This window comes from Ranitomeya imitator, chromosome 4 (genome assembly GCF_032444005.1).
Source record: "Ranitomeya imitator isolate aRanImi1 chromosome 4, aRanImi1.pri, whole genome shotgun sequence".
Taxonomy (NCBI): domain Eukaryota; kingdom Metazoa; phylum Chordata; class Amphibia; order Anura; family Dendrobatidae; genus Ranitomeya; species Ranitomeya imitator.
In genome coordinates this window covers 244,749,688-244,770,453 of record NC_091285.1, presented here as the reverse complement: position 1 = coordinate 244,770,453, position 20,766 = coordinate 244,749,688, and the positions used below count along the sequence as shown (strand labels likewise).

At 46.3% G+C, this 20,766-nt stretch overlaps 1 protein-coding gene across 6 annotated transcripts in view; it reads left to right on the top strand.

Moving 5' to 3' along the window:
- Positions 1–20,766, top strand: part of CFAP54 (cilia and flagella associated protein 54) — a 752,512-nt gene that overhangs the window by 181,163 nt on the left and 550,583 nt on the right. For 5 of the 6 annotated variants that reach the window (XM_069764457.1, XM_069764455.1, XM_069764458.1 and 2 more), the window contains 5 exons: positions 7,523–7,603; positions 7,690–7,805; positions 8,084–8,260; positions 10,172–10,264; positions 13,098–13,283. In XM_069764457.1, coding sequence (XP_069620558.1) covers positions 7,523–7,603; positions 7,690–7,805; positions 8,084–8,260; positions 10,172–10,264; positions 13,098–13,283 — 653 coding nt within the window. The remainder of the gene's footprint in view (positions 1–7,522; positions 7,604–7,689; positions 7,806–8,083; positions 8,261–10,171; positions 10,265–13,097; positions 13,284–20,766) is intronic. The other variant, XM_069764454.1, reaches the window with a different exon arrangement.

Sequence of the window (20,766 nt, the reverse complement as noted above, 5' to 3'; positions counted from 1 at the left end):
CAGATGATTGGGAGTCTTATGTGAAGCAGGTCAGAATGGTTTTTCAGGTCCTGCGTGCTAACTCTTTGTTTGTGAAGGGATCAAAGTGTCTCTTCGGTGTGCAGAAAGTTTCATTTTTGGGGTTCATCTTTACCCCTTCTACTATCGGGATGGATCCAGTTAAGGTCCAAGCCATCCAGGATTGGATTCAGCCGACATCTCTGAAAAGTCTGCAAAACTTCCTGGGCTTTGCTAATTTTTATCGTCGCTTCATCTGTAATTTTTCTAGCATTGCCAAACCATTGACCGATTTGACCAAGAAGGGTGCTGATTTGGTTAATTGGTCTTCTGCTGCTGTGGAAGCTTTTCAGGAGTTGAAGCGTCGTTTTTGTTCTGCCCCTGTGTTGTGTCAGCCAGATGTTTCTCTTCCGTTCCAGGTCGAGGTTGATGCTTCTGAGATTGGAGCAGGGGCGGTTTTGTCACAGAGAGGTTCTGATTGCTCAGTGATGAAACCATGTGCTTTCTTTTCCAGGAAGTTTTCGCCCGCTGAGCGTAATTATGATGTGGGCAATCGAGAGTTGCTGGCGATGAAGTGGGCATTCGAGGAGTGGCGTCATTGGCTTGAAGGAGCTAAGCATCGCGTGGTGGTATTGACTGATCATAAGAACTTGACTTATCTCGAGTCTGCCAAGCGCTTGAATCCTAGACAGGCCCGTTGGTCGTTATTTTTTGCCCGCTTCGACTTTGTGATTTCGTACCTTCCGGGCTCTAAAAATGTGAAGGCGGATGCTCTGTCTAGGAGTTTTGTGCCCGACTCTCCGGGTTTATCTGAGCCAGCGGGTATCCTCAAGGAAGGAGTCATTGTGTCTGCCATCTCCCCTGATTTGCGGCGGGTGCTGCAAAAATTTCAGGCGAATAAACCTGATCGTTGTCCAGCAGAGAAACTGTTCGTCCCTGATAGGTGGACTAATAAACTTATCTCTGAACTTCATTGTTCGGTGTTGGCTGGTCATCCTGGAATCTTTGGTACCAGAGAGTTAGTGGCTAGATCCTTCTGGTGGCCATCTCTGTCACGGGATGTACGTACTTTTGTGCAGTCCTGTGGGATTTGTGCTAGGGCTAAGCCCTGCTGTTCTCGTGCCAGTGGGTTGCTTTTGCCCTTGCCGGTCCCAAAGAGGCCTTGGACACATATTTCGATGGATTTCATTTCTGACCTTCCCGTTTCTCAAAAGATGTCAGTCATTTGGGTGGTCTGTGATCGCTTTTCTAAAATGGTCCATCTGGTGCCCTTGGCTAAATTGCCTTCCTCCTCTGATTTGGTACCTTTGTTCTTTCAGCATGTGGTTCGGTTGCATGGCATTCCTGAGAATATTGTTTCTGACAGAGGTTCCCAGTTTGTTTCAAGGTTTTGGCGAGCCTTTTGTGGTAGGATGGGCATTGACCTATCCTTTTCCTCGGCTTTCCATCCTCAGACTAATGGCCAGACCGAACGAACCAATCAGACCTTGGAAACATATCTGAGATGTTTTGTTTCTGCAGACCAGGATGATTGGGTGTCCTTTTTGCCGTTGGCTGAGTTCGCCCTTAATAATCGGGCCAGCTCGGCTACCTTGGTTTCTCCATTTTTTTGCAATTCTGGGTTCCATCCTCGTTTCTCTTCAGGACAGGTTGAGTCTTCGGACTGTCCTGGTGTGGATTCTGTGGTGGATAGGTTGCAGCAGATCTGGACTCAGGTAGTGGACAATTTGATCTTGTCCCAGGAGAAAGCTCAACTTTTTGCTAATCGCAGACGCCGTGTGGGTCCCCGACTTCGTGTTGGGGATCTGGTTTGGTTATCTTCTCGTCATATTCCTATGAAGGTTTCCTCTCCTAAATTTAAACCTCGTTTTATTGGTCCGTATAGGATTTCTGAGGTTCTCAATCCTGTGTCTTTTCGTTTGACCCTCCCAGACTCCTTTTCCATACATAATGTATTCCATAGGTCGTTGTTGCGGAGATACGTGGCACCTATGGTTCCATCTGTTGAGCCTCCTGCCCCGGTTTTGGTGGAGGGGGAATTGGAGTATATTGTGGAGAAGATTTTGGATTCTCGTGTTTCTAGACGGAAACTCCAGTATCTGGTTAAATGGAAGGGTTATGCTCAGGAAGATAATTCCTGGGTTTTTGCCTCTGATGTACATGCTTCCGATCTTGTTCGTGCCTTTCATGCGGCTCATCCTGGTCGGCCTGGGGGCTCTGGTGAGGGTTCGGTGACCCCTCCTCAAGGGGGGGGTACTGTTGTGAATTCTGTGGCTGAATTCACTCCTGTGGTCACAAGTGGTACTGCAGCTTCTGAGCTTCCTCCCTCAGGTGTTCTGGTGAGCTCGTTAACTGCTTCATTACTTAACTCCGCCTGATGCTGCTATCCTTGCTCCTTGTCAATGTTTCAGTGTTGGATCTGAGCTTCTCCTGATTGTTCCTGTGACCTGCTGCTCTTTATAGCTAAGTGCTTTTTGCTTTTTTGTTGCTTTTTTTCTGTCCAGCTTGTCTTTTGTTTTGCTGGAAGCTCTGAGACGCAAAGGGTGTACCGCCGTGCCGTTAGTTCGGCACGGTGGTTTTTTTTTTGCCCCCTTTGCGTGGTTTTGCTTTAGGGTTTTTTGTAGACTGCAAAGTTCGCTTTACTGTCCTCGCTCTGTCCTAGAATATCGGGCCCCACTTTGCTGAATCTATTTCATCCCTACGTTTTGTCTTTTCATCTTACTCACAGTCATTATATGTGGAGGGCTGCCTTTTCCTTTGGGGAATTTCTCTGGGGCAAGTCAGGCCTATTTTTCTATCTTCAGGCTAGCTAGTTTCTTAGGCTGTGCCGAGTTGCCTAGGTAGTTGTTAGGCGCAATCCACAGCCGCTTTTAGTTGTGTTTAGGATAGGATCAGGTGTGCAGTCTACAGAGTTTCCACGTCTCAGAGCTCGTTCTTGTATTTTTGGGTATTTGTCAGATCACTGTGTGCGCTCTGATCGCTAAGCACACTGTGTTTCTGGATTGCCTTCATAACACCTGTCATTAGCAAACATAACACGTGTGCTCACTTTCTAACTAGCCCTGTAGGTGTTGTACAGTGCCGTGTGCTCACGTTCTAACTAGCCCTGTAGGTGTTGTACAGTGCCGTGTGCTCACTTTCTAACTAGCCCTGTAGGTGTTGGACAGTGCCGTGTGCTCACTTTCTAACTAGCCCTGTAGGTGTTGTACAGTGCCGTGTGCTCACTTTCTAACTAGCCCTGTAGGTGTTGTACAGTGCCGTGTGCTCACTTTCTAACTAGCCCTGTAGGTGTTGTACAGTGCCGTGTGCTCACTTTCTAACTAGCCCTGTAGGTGTTGTACAGTGCCGTGTGCTCACTTTCTAACTAGCCCTGTAGGTGTTGTACAGTGCCGTGTGCTCACTTTCTAACTAGCCCTGTAGGTGTTGTACAGTGCTGTGTGCTCACGTTCTAGCTTTCAGTGGAAGACGTGCCATTGTCATGCTGCTCTGCGTTTGCTGTGTGGGTATTTGGGTCACTCCTCTGGCATTACGTGTAGAAATTTTTTACTTGGGATCCTACCTTTTTTATTCCTTGTACAATATATATTTTTTAAATGTTACCATTTTACATCCTTATATTAAAAGCAACTCTATCGCTCTGTTCCATTCATAACGATACAGATGCCAGTTTTCAAAGTGTTAAGAAAACAGTTCAGGGTGTACAAAATGTTATGGCTCACCTGGAGAGGTATATATAGAGAACATCAGAGCTGGATCAGCTGGGTGAAACCTAGAGTGGCATGGTGCAGTGTTTACAGAGCCGGATGTGCAGACCGCACACAGACACAACAGAACTGAGCTGACGGGCAGGTGCCTGGAAGTAACAGAGTGCTGTGGCAGCACCCAGAAGGAGCAGAGATGAATTAGTAACCAGGCACCTTGTAAAAAAGCCGAGGGTGCGGGTCGCACCCAGGAACAGAAGAGCTGAAGAGGCAGAGGGCTGTTGGTCAGAAGGCACACAATGCATCAGAGCCCACAACCACAGAGCTGGGAAGGTCATGTGCAAGAAGCAGAGTCCAAGAAGCTTGGTAGTCAACTTGGACACCATACTATTGGAATACAAAGTGTAAAGCTGCAGTAGCAAACACAAAAGTCTCTTTTAATGTGTTTCTTCATAGCATTAAAGTCCAATTCACATAAATGCATATAACTTCAGTGGATATTATCAGTGACCAGTTTACACCAGTTCAAAGCATTACATATCACATGGCTTTAGATTTGCAGTCCCTAAACAGGCCAGACTTCCCTTGTCCAGTTTCCCTGGGCGACCGCACGCCATCTTACAGTCTATACGTCTCCATACACACAGCCTCATATGTTGCAGACACTGCACACGCCAGCCCTCCTCTGACTAGTTCTCGTGTGTGTCCTGCATCGCTGTATCACATTCTCTTTACAGACTCTTTACTCACACAGTCGTACACAGTTCAGGATATCCTCCGGATAGCAGCCGGGCACCATATCTACCTGTTTGCAATCGTTGCACATGCTAGTCCTCTTTTGGGTACAGGACATCCACCTCCGGGCACAGGACTGTCCACATCCAACTCATTCGGGCACAGGACATCCACCTCCGGGCACAGGACTGTCCACCACCGGGCACAGTACTGTCCACATCCGAGACCAGTACCATGGACGACTTGCATCTCTGTGTACACTGTGGGTGCCAGGCTCTTCAGCTGCCCTGGGTGCTGGCTCTGCTGGCCTCCATGCACTCTGCAGACCAGCACACACCAGACTGACACTGACGTGCACCTCGCACACCTGGCATGACCTGACCAGACACCTGACACACCCATACCCCTTACTGCAGGGTTTTTAATCACACACAAACATGTGGCCTTCAGTCACCTGGAAAACCCGGACCGGAGTTCCGTGACTCTCATGCACACCTATGGACTTCATCCATCTGCATGCACGCTTTGGGGTATGCCTCAGTTCACACTGCCCGCATTCTCTCCACCATATGTAAAGCTGCAGTAGCATCGTACGCAGTGAAGAAGCAGTGACCCACAAATTCAAACACAAAAGTCTCTTGCAATGTGTTTCTTCACAGCATTAAAGTCCAATTCACATAAATGCATATAACTTCAGTGGATATTATCAGTGACTAGTTTACACCAGTTCAAAGCAATACATATCACATGGCTTTAGATTTGCGGTCCCTAAACAGGCCAGACATCCCTTGTCTAGTTTCCCTGGGCGACCGCATGCCATCTCACAGTTTCTATACGTCTCCATACACACAGCCTCATATGTTGCAGACACTACACACGCCAGCCCTCCTCTGACTAGTTCTCGTGGGTGTCCTGCATCGCTGTATCACAGTCTCTTTACAGACTCTTTACTCACACAGTCGTACACAGTTCAGGATATCCTCCGGATAGCAGCCGGGCACCATATCCACCTGTTTGCAATCGTTGCACATGGTAGTCCTCTTTCGGGTACAGGATATCCAACTCCGGGCACAGGACTGTCCACATCCGACTCATTCGGGCACAGGACTGTCCACATCCGACTCCTTCGGGTACAGGACATCCACCTCCGGGCACAGGACTGTCCACATCAGACTTCTTCGGGTACAGGACATCCACCTCTGGGCACAGGACTGTCCACATCCGAGACCAGTACCATGGACGACTTGCATCTCTGTGTACACTGCGGGTGCCAGGCTATTCAGCTGCCCTGGGTGCTGGGCTCCATGCACTCTGCAGACCAGCACACACCAGACTGACACTGATGTGCACCTGGCCAGACACCTGACACACCCATACCCCTTACTGCAGGGTTTTTAATCACACACAAACCTGTGGCCTTCAGCCATCTGGAAAACCCGGACCGGAGATCCGTGACTCTCATGCACACCTATGGACTTCATCCGTCTGCAAGCACATTCAGGGGAGAACAAACAGCGCCCCCTAGCTGTATCAGAGGCCACAGCCTCACAAAAGGTAATGTGCTTGGGGTGATGACATCGGAGGTTCACACTTAGTTACCATGTTAACCCAATGCAGCAGTATAACAGAAGGAGCCGCTACCAGGGAAGTCCCATTATACAAGCATATGATGATGAGCAGATCAATGATGTCTTTGTTAAGGGGGACAGTCAAAATCATCCCACATATGATGGATTGCATAATGTTGGGATTAAAGAAACAAAATACTTACAGCCGCTTCTTTTTCCGCACGGCTCTTTGTTTGCTGGAATGGGAGAGAAGATGCTGGTTAGTGACTTCTCCAAATGCTCAAAATCACTTAGACGGTGCTGACATCTACTTGTAGGCATCAGTGTGACTTTAGACTGCCATATTGCCACTGAAGGAAGCAGTGGTGTGAATGTCACAGGAACATCCTTCAGCAAGACTATCCCTTTTATTAGCATATTTTCTAACATAATTTATTTGATGAATATGCCTCAATGTGTCTACTGCTTAAAGAAGCACTCCTCCTCCCATCAAACTTTTTCTCCTCTGAATATATTGCAATCATCATATTATATTGCACCATGTACTTACAGTTGCTCATTTTTCCCTTGGACCCAGCTAATACTTCTCTTTTCTCTGCTCTATGTAGTAACAGTTTATAACAAATACCGACCAAACGGATGTAATAATCAATAGCACATTCCCTACTATTCGAAGTGTCCATTATACTCCGATGGGGAAAAGAGGGGACAAGAACTCCCACTTGAATATAGACCTATAAGCTACCAGGAGCATATTGCCCCCAAACAAGAACACATGCCAAAAACTGTTTCATCTGAAACATGCAAATTTTATTTAGACAAGGTAAAGACAAATATATATACAAACATCACAAAATGGGTAAAAGAGGTGAGATGACTCAGGAAAAACACACCAGAATGAGGGACGCTAACACATAACTATATACGGGTGCACTAGCAGGGCTAGAAGCATAGCATGGGGGTGTATGTATACACCGGGGTGGACTATAAATAAAGGGTCACCAAAAGTACTACAGTATGCCATATGCTGAGAAGACTAAAAATCCCCCCATATATTGCAACCTGCCCATAAAGTGCAAGAATCATGGCTCAATATAGCCAAACCACGGGTCCAGTGACGCGCTTACCTATATGTGTGCAGTCCCCCGTCTGGGGTGTCCTCTAGATAGCCCCGACCCGCGTTTCGCGTATTACTTGCTTCCTCGGGGGGCCGTGTGGACACTGAGTACCAGAGAGGTTTTTAAAATCCTATTAACAGCTGCTGCTAATTGGCGTCCAGTGGGACGGCGCATGTGGGCGGAGCTAACCGCTAGTACCGCATCTCTTCCGGCTATCCCAGCGGCGCGCAGACACGGAGAAAAATTTACCATGCAGCATACTTTTTTTTTTTTTTACATAAAAGCCAATATTTACAGAGTTATTCAATTTCTAATATATATAAATTCTATCTATTGAAATAATGCTCAGTAGTGAGACTCCACTTCCGATGATAACTCTTTTCAACGGGTTCTTATGTTACAGCAGATGATGGTGAACATCTCCGATCATCTAAAAGTTTCAGGAAGAGTCATGGAAGAGATGAGTCTTTGCGATTCCTCACAGGTGAAATGCTTTGGGTATAAACTAATGCCATACATGACGGAGAACTGCTCGTCCTAACTGCATTTTTGTGTGATTTTGGCTTATAGAATCGGAAATACTTGCTAAAATCAACAAGAATAAGCTCTGGAAATCCATCTTCTTAATGCAGAAAGCCGTGCTGTTGAATAAAGGACTAGACTGTTCCCCTTCTTTGCTCCTGGAGGTAATGTTGAGAATTATCATTCTGATCAATTTTATTAAACTTGCTAGGTCTGCTAGAATTATGATTCCAGTGTATATTTTGTGCTAGTGACTGGTGCAGTAATATCGATCTTTGACTTAAACGATGGCATAATAAAATTCTGCAATGTTACCAAGACTTTGCTATGCTTTTCTCCCAGCTTAACAATGTCTAGGACATATTTATTGTTCTTCCTTTGGATACGAACAGTCAGAAGCACAATTTATTGCTTATTTATCTCCATGTTATTCTACTGGCAGGATTCAGAGAAATTGATTCAACAAGCTGAAACTGAAGAAAATGCCGTGTACTTATCCTGCATTAAACAATCAGAGACAAAAGGTGGCAAAATGAGTGCACCTCCCTCACCTATATTACTTTGCAGAACCGAAAATTCCATGGTGTTTACACCAGCTCCATTCACATCGGATACTAAGGTCAGTTACTTTGTAAGCATTATCAATAGCTGCTTGTGACACATATAGGGCTCGCTCACACGAGTGTATATCTTCCTCCGACAGAATCGGAACGATTGTGGTAATAACACTCTGATCAGACACTGATGTGAGTTTGTTCCGAGTGTCAGCTTAGTGTGATCCGTTTCACTGAGATAAGGGAATCGTAGCACAGGTGAGGAGAAGATGGAGGACAAAGTTTTTCTATCTTTTCCATTCGTTGAGTCCTCGGAAATCGGACTGCACTTGGATGTCATCTGAGTGCAGACCGATGATTTCCACGCACCCATAGTATTGAATAAGTAACTGGCATCCAATTACCGTAAATGCAGCATATCGCAGAATTTTTCCATTTCTTTTCTCATGGCGAAACGGTTTGAGAAAAAGATGGTGATCAGCACAGTCCCATAGAATAACATTGGTCCGAGTGCTATTCGATAAAGCAGTGGATAGCACTCATCGGATGTATATTCTCTTATGAACTAGTCCTTAAAATGGACCTTTTCAGAATTATGTTTTTTGTGTGGTGTACTTGAGGAATAACTCCATTTTTGTCCATTATATGACTTGTATACTGCATTTTCCAATGATTTTCCCTTTTGCCTGCTCTTTCTTTCATTTTTAGTTACATGAAAATTTTTCTTTCATTTTCAATTATCTATGAATTAGTGAAAGGAGACAATCTGCTATGATATACACTGTGCACAGGAACAGAGGGATTCCTGTTCATCTGTCTGTCTTCAGGACATGTTCAGAAGCAATAGCAAAAATGCCATATTGCGGCAGTACCAAGCTGTGTGGCTGTGAATCCATCTCTGGGATAAGCTAAATTTCTGACTAGTTTGCCCATCTTGTCAGTTTTTGCTTGTTTTCTCACCCTGCTCATCATTCCTCATTCCTCTCCATTGAATATAATATGCGGTGTAACCTGACATCACAGTGAGCTGAGATTAATCTGATAGGCATGAATAGCTGAATGATATGGTGCACAAACAAAAAATGCTTGAAAAAGTGCTACTGAAGCACAGTGGACAGTCTGCAGCTCAGCATGTGAAACAGCGGAGAGCAGGGAAGCAGCGAAGATAACAGAAATGTGTATGGTGGGGCGGAGAGGGGAAATAACTGCGCTGTCTGATTCTAGGATGTCTATACAAGGATTAGATAAATACCAGACAGGCTCAACTGTGTTGTCCACCATCAGATAATCCCATATTAATGGCTCAAAGGAGGTAAAATGATTGGAAAACAAAAAGATACTCAACTCCCGCAGTGGCGCTGCTCCTCCATGCTCAGCTCCGTGTTCCCTGACATCTGTATCCAGTAGGGGTGTCACATGAGCACTGCAGCCAATCAAAGGCCGCAAATCACATTTTGTCTGAAAAAGTATGACTTCTGATTGGCTACAGCACAGACACTGACTGGCAACAGCACTCATGTGATGCTTCCCCCACCAGCCATTCATGCAGGATAACTGGCGGGGGGACATAGAGTAACGCAAACCCAAGATTTGATTTTTTTTCTCCTCTTTAAGCCCGTTAATAAGCGTTTGTTCAAGAGCAGACGGCCCCTTTAAAAATGCCTTTCAGAAGTGTTATAAAACCGGAAACCTGATAAATTTGTCACTACATCAAAGCATGTTGCTGTTTATATTATTTTATACGTTCGAGCAAAATCATTCTTTGGATATGTGAATCTGCTCTTTTGTCGATAAACTTGCTTTATGCTCTTTTTTTCTTGGATTTAATACAGGTTTCTGTCTAAGACTACACGTTGCATCCATATGATGTTAGATTTTCTGCTTAGCAGCCTGTATTCTATTCTTCCCCTGGTCCTGAGCCGTTATAATGTTCTGATTCTATCTTCCACGTTGAATATGTTTGGATTCTTTTCTAGGTGGCCTGGTACAGTTTATTTGGACGCATTGTAACAGGCCCTAACCTAAAAGTACGGATAAATGATCACTGTCTTCTGGGGACCGGAGAGCAGGTAAACTCTCATTTTATCTTAGCAGTAGATGAAGGGTGTCACAATGTACCTACACTACCTCTACACTTCATTTGTCAGGATTGTAAGAAGTTGCAGATAATTTACATGGAACTTAAAGAGCACCTATCACTAATCTGAGGCTGCCCTTTTTAAAGGGGTTTTCTCAGGTTGTAACTTTCAATTTGCCCTTTATTAAATGGAACCTGCCAGGTCCAGAAATGCTTTTTACCTGCAGATGTAGGGTTCCTGCAGGTGAATAGCATTTTCTCACTGTGTCGCCGACATATTGTAGTAGCAGCTGCAGGGAGTGAATGAAGTTTTATTCTCCCTGCAGCTGCTTATTTCCCATCATTGAGGCAGTGTCGGGAGCTGTAAGTCTACGTTCCCACCGTGAGCTTTTGTCGAGTTTGACGTTGCAGAATTTTTGCACCTATTATTTAAATTAGGATACTTGCGTTTTTGCTTTTTTTTTGTGTTTTTGACTTTGCGTTTTTTGTCTCTTATTGGTGTGTCGTTTGTTTTGATACTACCTGGTATTTGGCTTTGACAAAACTTTATTGCTATACCTAGGTGCGGATTACATGCGTTTTTGATGCCACTTTTTTCATAGTTTGTAAGCTTGCGAGCAGGGCCCTCATTCCTCTTGGTACCTGTTGATCTATGTGTTTATTGTTATGCTGTAATGTCTAGTGTCCGTACAAGACCCCTCTATAATGTAAAGTGCTGCGGAATATGTTGGCGCTATAGAAATAAAGAATTATTATTATTATTATGGAATCTCCACGCCTAATATAAGACTCTGGGGAAGATCTGCACAGAAAGCGTGCCCACAAGGGAAATAGACGTGTGGCCGATAAAAACACCGCAGCTCAGCTTACACAGTTCTAAAAAGAAGCACAGATCTCTATACATCCCATCCACCTTGCTGGAACTGTAAGACCCTGCGTTTTTGACCTAGCAAAAATACACAACGTCAAAAATTCAACAAAATCTCATTGTGGGAACCGTCACTGTTCACTACACAGCGCGCACAGCTCTGTTCACACCTCTGCACACCCATCACGGGTTGTGGGGTCTCGGCATGCAGAGCGTGCCATCCTAGCCCACATTTTGGAAGTTAGGACCCGATATTTGCTAAAAAGTAGGATTCTTTAGTGAATCATAATGAACCCCTGTGCCCTAATTTGCTAATAGATGCTATTTAGAAAAATCACCTGTCTGACGTTGCCCAACTTTTATGAAATAAAAAAGAGCAGGCACAGACCGATGATAGGTACTCTTTAATGTCCTAAATTACTTATTAAATTAATGGAACCTATCAGGTTCGATAACGCTTTTAACCTGCAGATATAGTGTTATGAAGGTGGTTGGCCACTGCAGGGCCGACTGTCCGTTGTGCAGGGGCGTTCTTACAGCACGCCTGCATGACTCAAAACGTGTCTTCTCTGATGCCAGCTATCAGTCAGTGCCGAGGGGTACTTATTTTCTCCAGGGTGCCACTCTTCAGTACAGCAGCCGGGCACTTTCACAATGCTGTAACATTATTGAACCTGACAGGTTTCCTATAAGGCCATGTTCACACTAGCAGTATTTGGTCAGTATTTTACATCAGTATTTGTAAGCCAAAACCAGGAGTGGGTGATATATACAGAAGTGGTGCATATGTTTCTATTATACTTTACCTCTATTTGTTCCACTCCTGGTTTTGGCTTACACATACTGAGGTAAAATACTGACCAAATACTGCTAGTGTGAACATGACCTTAATTGTTTTTTGAGAAAGTGCAAATTAGTATCCCCAATGCATAGCTGCACACAGTAGACATAAAAATACATTTAATGAATAATTTAAAATGCTCCAGATTTGTTTTATTTAATAAAAGGATGCTGGTGTGCTGCACTCCTGGTGAAGAATTCCCATACATTCAAATGGAGAAGAATCAGATGTGGTTCCCTCAGGGAAATCAGAATTATATCGATCCTCTCTTCAAAATGCACCTTTAGTAATAAATCTAAAGCAAAAAGTCTCCAAAACTGTGCATATATAAAATAAAAGCAGAGGATGCCAAATATTTCTCTCATATTGCTCCATTTTGAATTTCTACATTACTGCTTTCCTGCTACATCCGAACAGATATCCAAGAAGTATCGTTTCTCCTTGCGGAGATTGACATGCTAAGCGTGCCGAGATGAGGAGAGTTAAAGCCGCAATGCTCTTCTGGGAAATATGCTAATTATGCAAATTGTCTCTTCAGAGAAGAAGAGAGCTAGAACTCTAGTGCCTCCTATTGGAAGGTAGCAATCCTACAAGTCAATGTCGACCCTTTAACAAGCCTTGTCACATGACTTAGGATAATAGACAAACCAGAATCTGAATTTGCAGACACGATGTTTCGGGGTGCTGCCCCTCATCAGTGCAAAGTGGAGATCTGATTTGGCTGTGTGAGAGGCGTCAGACCGTTATCCAAGAAGAATCGTTTCTCCTTCGGATATTGACATGCTAAGCATGCCGAGATGACACCAGTGGGCATCACAAAGCTAATGCAATACCCCACCAATTTTCATAAAGAAGGGAAGGGGGTGCTCCTGAACTGCTTATTGTTTTTTTTTTTTTTTTTTAAATACAGTTTTTGCTATTTAGAAATGCCATTTATTTATTTATATCAATTTAAAATGAGAACATGAAAAGTCATAATTCTGTGACTAATATAATCAGGATTCCTTTTCCATGCAGTGCCATAGTCTGTAATCAGTATTAGTAAATGTGCCCCAATGTCTTTATTGAACAATGTTTGGAGTAATGCGTTAATGATCACACATATTTCTTCAACAGGTCCCAGCAAACGGTAATGTCTTACTGGAAGCTAAAGGTCTAAAGAGGAATGAGAAGTACATATTTGCTGTTGCTGCATATGCTGAAGATGGGCGGCTCATTGGAGATGTTATAGGAGAATCAACTAAATCAATTTTAGCCTCGCTCCCTTTGTCAGTACCTGCGACTTTGGCCTATCTAGCTCAGGTATATGACATGGGAATATACTATTAATATGTGTTTATATATATACTAGATGGTGGCCTGATTGTAACTCATCGGGTATTCTAGAATATGTATTTATGTATGTATATAGCAGCCACATAGTATATAGCACAGGCCACGTAGTATATAGGAGCCATGTAGTATATAGCAGACAAATATTACGTGGCCTGTGCTATATACTATGTGGCTGCTATATACATACATATTGTAGAATACCAGATGCGTTAATACAGGCCACGCAATATATAACAGTGGCCACGCAGAATGTAACACAGCCACGTACTACATAACACAGCCCACGCAGTGTATAGCAGCCACGCAGTATATAACACAGGCGATGTAGTATATAACACAGGCCACGCAGTATATAACAGTGGCCACGTAATATATAGCACAGTCCATGCAGCATATAGCAACCACGTAGTATATAACACAGCCCACGCAGTATATAGCAGCCACGTAGTATATAACACTGCCCACACAGTATATAGCAGCCACGTAGTATATAACACTGCCCACGCAGTATATAGCAGCCACGTAGTATATAACACTGCCCACGCAGTATATAGCAGCCACGTAGTATATAACACATCCCACACAGTATATAGCAGCCACGTAGTATATAACACTGCCCACGCAGTATATAGCAGCCATGTAGTATATAACACTGCCCATGCAGTATATAACAGTGGCCACGTAATATATAGCACAGCCCACGCAGTCTATAACACATCTCACATAGTATATAACACTGTCTATGTAGTATATAGTAGCCACGCGGTATCTAACACAGCCCACGTAGTATATTGCCCAGCGACGTAGTATACAGCACAGAGCCACGTAGTATACAGCACAGAGCCACGTAATATACAACATAGAGCCACGTAGTATATTGCCCAGTCACGTAGTATATTGTCCAGTCACGTAGTATATAACACTGCCCACACAGTATATAACAGTGGCCATGTAATATATAGCACAGCCCACGCAGTCCATAACACAGCCCACATAGTATATAACACTGTCCATGTAGTATATAGCAGCCACGCGGTATCTAACACAGCCCACGTAGTATACAGCAGTGTGGGCATCATATCCCTGTTAAAAAAAAATAATTAAAATAAAAAATAGTTATATACTCACCCCTGGGATCCACCGAAGCTCCGGCGATAAGCGCGCGGCTGCCGCCATCTTCCGTTCCCAGGATGCATTGCGAAATTACCCAGATGACTTAGCGGTCTCGCGAGACCGCTTAGTCTTCTGGGTAATTTCGCAATGCATCGCCGTGAACGGAAGATGGCGGCAGGCGCGAGCGGTTCGGCGGACTACGGAGGGTGAGTATAGCAGGTTTTTTGTTTTTTTATTATTTTTAACACTACATTTTTTTTACTATTGATGCCGCATAGGCAGCATCAATAGTAAAAAGTTGGGGACACACAGGGTTAATAGCAGCGGTTACGGAGTGCGTTACCCGCGGCATAACGCAGTCCGTTACCGCCGGCATTAACCTTGTGTGAGCGGTGACTGGAGGGGAGTATTCGGGCGCTGGACACTGACTGCGGGGAGTAAGGAGTGGCCATTTTCTTCCGGACTGTGCCCGTTGCTGATTGGTCGCGGCAAAACAGCCACGACCAATCAGCGACTTGGATTTCCATGACAGACAGAGGCCGCGACCAATGAATATCTGTGACAGACAGACAGAAGGACAGACAGAAAGACGGAAGTGACCCTTAGACAATTATATAGTAGATATAGTTGTAAGGTGGCTGCCGGAAACCTAGTAGATGGGGGATAAACCTGGAGTAATGCTTTAGTACATTAGGACTAAAAGGGTTTAATCGGCCATGACAGGTTTATATTAAGAAAAAAGGAGCGCACTCAGCTATCTTAGGTTGGTGCTGGCTGTACTTGGGAAAAACCCAACAACAAGTCCAATATAGAAAAATCAGCCGCACTCTTATGGTATATCTTTGCAAAAATGTGATGTATTTATTCACATGTGTTGAGACAACATTTTCATATATATACACACACAGCAGGGAGTATAAACTCCCTGCTGTGTGTGTATATATATGAAAATGTTGTCTCAACACATGTGAATAAATACATCACATTTTTGCAAAGATATACCATAAGAGTGCGGCTGATTTTTCTATATTGGCCATGACAGGTTGATTGTAAGCAGCAGAAGAGTTGGGAGAGACAGCTGCTCACCATATCTTCACCCCTGGGTGTGATGACCTGTTTGTCTCACACACGTCTGTGTGTATGGAGGTGTGCAGATCTTCTGAATTGAGTAGCTTTGCTAAAGGACTAAGAAGCTGGACTCTAAGCCAGGCGGACCAACCAGCACTATTGTATGGACTTCTCGCTTTATGTTTTAGGCTGCCTTCACACTATCAGTATTTGGTCAGTATTTTACCTCAGTATTTGTAGCCAAAACCAGGAGTGGAACAATCAGAGGAAAAGTATCATAGAAACATATGCACCACTTCTGCATTTATCACCCACTCCTGATTTTGGCTTACAAATACTGATGTAAAATACTGACCAAATACTGCTAGTGTGACGGCAGCCTTACTTTGTGCCGGGCAAGGGCTGTATTTGTGTTTCTTGTGATATGGTTTATTAGGACTGAAATAAACCAGCCGGACTTTAAATAGAGACAGTTACTGTTACTGTGATACCTCAGATAGCTCCCACATGAGTGGCATTGCTACTATATAGATATATATACATATCTTTGCATACGCATGCGTTTGATGCGCTTGCGTAATTCGGACTGCGCATGTCCAGGAACTGATTAAGACATGCCCATTAAAGTTACACCCTCCTGGAAATATCAAACGTATGCGCATAAAAAGCGCAAACACATGTAAAAACGCATGCAAACGCTGCTTTTTTTTACCATCATGTGTAAGCTGATGCGGATAAAAAATGCTGCATTATCAGACGATACGCTGTGGACTTAACCGCAAATGTGAAACTAGCCTTAAATATGACACATTTCCTTTGTATGTTAGGCATTATATATATATATATATGTTAGGGGTCGAGTTCCCGCTTCTGCACAGGGGGAATCTCGAGCCACCTTCGCTGCGGTCTCCCATTCTTGTCCAGCCGCAGTGGAGTCTGCTCAGCAAAGACGTCGGTCCCAGCGTCTTGCTCATTCTCACTCTGTTCTGAGAGTTACTGCTGCTTCTCCAGTCTCTGCCATTAAAGTCAGTGCTGGTCAGCAGCGAGCGGACTTCTCTGGGACTAAGTCCTTGTCTGCACGTACTGAGCATGCCCAGGGTAAGATCTCCCGTTGGAGATCGAGGGTCATGTGCCCAGGCTCTGCAGCACATTCCATTGGTCCTCTTGGCAGGTCTTGGAAGGGCAAAGGTGCTGTGGCCACTTCCTGTGCTGCAGCTATATAAACTGCGCATGACCGCACGGCCATGCGCTAGTATTGTCTTACAATTGCTAATGTGTGTATGTTGTGAGTGCAAGTCGTCCTTGGATACCCCTACCCTATTGAATGACTGTTCGCGGAAGGTGTATGGCTGCTACCTAGCGCCCGACTTATCCTACAGCACTAGTCACACATTATAGCGTCCAGTTGCTGTGACCGCCAGTACGGCGCCGTGCACTTCCTCTGTGCTTTCCTTACCCAAGCCTGGGTGGTTAGTGGCGTTCGTCAGTGCGGCACTGCATGCACTCTTGTGCCTTAATATTGCTCTTCAGTTTCCTTACACACCCAGTTGCGGTGTTGTGCCAGCAAGGGTCTAATCGGACTTCAATCCTAGTTGGGGTTGAGTTCGCTGACAACTTGCTCGCGCTTTAGGTGCGGTACCGCGGTCCTGTGCCTTAACAGGATTGCTTCTTTCACGCTGGGTGAGGTTAACCCACGCGTGTATACTTTAGTGTACCGCCATATAGTCTGCTAATTGCAAGCAGCAGGTTTTCACCTGCACGGTGGACCCCGGACTGCGAACGCAGCTATACCTTCTGTTTTGGTGCGTTCTGCCAGTCCTAACAGAATACTAGCGCCAGGGTCTGGCTAGTAAAATGGCGGACGACCAGCGTTTACAGCGGTACATCCAGCAGCTGGAGGGAAGGTTGGCGGCTCTTGAGCGTTCAACCTCAGCTGTGGATGTTACTGCTGTCGCTGTTCAGGCTGCAAGTGTGGCTGCAGCTACCTTGTCCACTGCCGCTCCTGTACCGACGCTATCTCGCCTCCCGCTACCAGAGAAATTTTCTGGTGACAGTAAGTCCTGTCGGGGTTTCGTGAGTCAGTGCTCAATACATCTCGAGCTTCTGGCCTCTCGTTTCCCTACAGAGCGGGCTAAGGTGGGCTTTATAATTTCCTTATTGTCGGACAGGGCGTTGCAGTGGGCTACGCCGCTGTGGGAGCGTGGCGATCATGTGGTGCAGAGTGCACCGTTATTCCTGAGCACTCTGAAACAGGTCTTTCTAGGACCTCGTGTCACCCATGACACGGCGCTCCAACTGTTGGCACTGACTCAGGGCTCGTCCTTGGTCAGCCTTTTTGCCGTCCATTTCCGCACTCTAGCATCTGAGCTGGAGTGGTCGGATAAAGCCCTTATCCCTATATTTTGGAGGGGGCTGGCTGACCACGTTAAGGATGCTCTGGCCACTCGGGAGATTCCCGCCACACTGGAAGAGTTAATAACAGTAGCTACTCGCATTGACCTCCGTTTTCACGAGCGGAGGTTAGAGCGAGCCCAGTGTAGGCAGAGGTTTCGGCTGGCTCCCACCTTCGCCAAACCTTTGGAATCTCCAGTCCAGGCTCCTGAGTTCCAGGAACCTAAGGTGGTGTCACGAGTGGGATCTAAGTCCCAGACCGCTTGTGCACTCCAGGGTTGCCATGTATGCCAACAGTCAGGACATCTTGCCACCAGATGTCATCAGCGGTCGAGGAAAGGTCAGCGTCTAGTGGTAGTAGGTGGAGGTGCACTAGACACTGCGACGTTTGCCTCCAAATTGTCCTTTAAGGGGACAATTACCTTTGGCTCATCCTCCCACTCGGTAGACCTCTGCGTGGATTCTGGGGTGGAGGGCAATTTTATGTCTTCTGCCTTCACCCAACGTCACGCAATACCCCTGGTTATGCTATCTCAACCAGTAACGGTACGAGTGGTGAATGGGTCGACACTCCCCGCACAGATAACACATCAGACCATCCCTGTTACTCTGTCCATGTCGCCATCCCATCAGGAGATTATTTCTCTGCTCATCATTCCTGAGGGTATTGATGAGGTCCTGTTGAGGATACCTTGGCTACGGTACCACTCTCCTCACATCGAGTGGTCCTCAGGCAGAATTCTGGGATGGGGTGAATCATGTGGGGGTAGGTGTCACCGAGAGTGCGTTCAGGTTGCTACTACTGAGGTACCCGCAGATCTATCCTCTCTCCCCAAGCAATATTGGTCTTACGCAGACGTGTTCTCCAAAAAGGCGGCGGAGACCCTTCCGCCCCATCACCCCTATGACTGTCCTATCGATCTCTTGCCTGGTGCGGAGCCTCCCCGGGGTCGAGTTTATCCATTATCTCTCCCGGAGACGGAGGCCATGTCTCGGTACATTCAAGAGAATCTGGCAAGAGGGTTTATCAGGAAGTCAGTGTCACCTGCTGGGGCAGGGTTCTTCTTCGTGCAGAAGAAGAATGGGGAACTACGTCCATGCATAGACTACAGGGGTCTTAACGCTATCACCGTTAAGAACAAGTATCCCTTGCCGGTGGCAGATAGGCCCTGGGAGATGGTCGGGATGGACTTTGTCGTGGGTTTGCCCAAGTCTCGCGGCTGTACCATCATTTGGGTCATCACCGATCATTTCTCGAAAATGGTGCATTTGGTGCCGCTACCACGGTTACCTTCTGCATGGGCCTTGGCTGCGTTGTTCATTAAGCACATCTTCCGCCTACATGGTATGCCTGACAAAATTGTCAGTGACCGGGGTCCCCAGTTTGCGTCTCGGTTCTGGAGAGAGCTGTGTCGTCTTCTCAGTATTGAGTTGAATCTCTCTTCCGCTTATCATCCCGAGACGAATGGGTTGGTAGAGAGGGCCAACCAGACCTTGGTCACATACCTGCGACATTTTGTTTCAGCCAGGCAGGATGACTGGGCATCCTTGCTATCATGGGCAGAGTTTGCGCTGAACAACGCCGTAGCCGACTCCACTGGACAAACCCCATTCCTCCTCAACTATGGTCAGCATCCACGGGTACCTGTGCCTATGCCCGTGTCTTCCGCAGACTCCAGGGTGGCAGACTGGGCTGTGGAGGCACGGTATATTTGGGACCGCACTCAGGATGCCATTCGGGCCTCTAAGGAGAGAATGAGGTCCTCCGCCGATGCTCATCGGCGCCCCGCCCCGACCTTTGCTCCTGGCGACTTGGTGTGGCTCTCCGCCCGTAACATCGGGCTGCGAGTTGAGTCCACTAAATTTGCTCCTCGCTACTTGGGTCCCTTCAAGGTCCTCGAACAGGTTAATCCTGTGGTCTACCGTCTGGCCCTTCCTCCACGCCTTGGTATCACCGACACCTTTCATGTGTCCCTCCTTAAGCCCGTATACATGTCCCGGTTTTCTGAGTCATCTGCCGGGACATCGGGTTCGTCTACGGACGATTTCGAGGTGAACGCTATCTTGGGGTGCAAGGTGGTACGTGGCAAAAAATTTTTTTGGGTGGACTGGAAGGGTTACGGCCCTGAGGATAGGTCCTGGGAGCCTGCTGAGCACATTCGGGCTCCGCAGCTCATTGCTGCCTTCGAACGTAGCGAGGCCCAAGGAGGGGGGGACTAGGAGGGGGGGTAATGTTAGGGGTCGAGTTCCCGCTTCTGCACAGGGGGAATCTCGAGCCACCTTCGCTGCAGTCTCCCATTCTTGTCCAGCCGCAGTGGAGTCTGCTCAGCAAAGACGTCGGTCCCAGCGTCTTGCTCATTCTCACTCTGTTCTGAGAGTTACTGCTGCTTCTCCAGTCTCTGCCATTAAAGTCAGTGCTGGTCAGCAGCGAGCGGACTTCTCTGGGACTAAGTCCTTGTCTGCACGTACTGAGCATGCCCAGGGTAAGATCTCCCGTTGGAGATCGAGGGTCATGTGCTCAGGCTCTGCAGCACATTCCATTGGTCCTCTTGGCAGGTCTTGGAAGGGCAAAGGTGCTGTGGCCACTTCCTGTGCTGCAGCTATATAAACTGCGCATGACCGCACGGCCATGCGCTAGTATTGTCTTACAATTGCTAATGTGTGTATGTTGTGAGTGCAAGTCGTCCTTGGATACCCCTACCCTATTGAATGACTGTTCGCGGAAGGTGTATGGCTGCTACCTAGCGCCCGACTTATCCTACAGCACTAGTCACACATTATAGCGTCCAGTTGCTGTGACCGCCAGTACGGCGCCGTGCACTTCCTCTGTGCTTTCCTTACCCAAGCCTGGGTGGTTAGTGGCGTTCGTCAGTGCGGC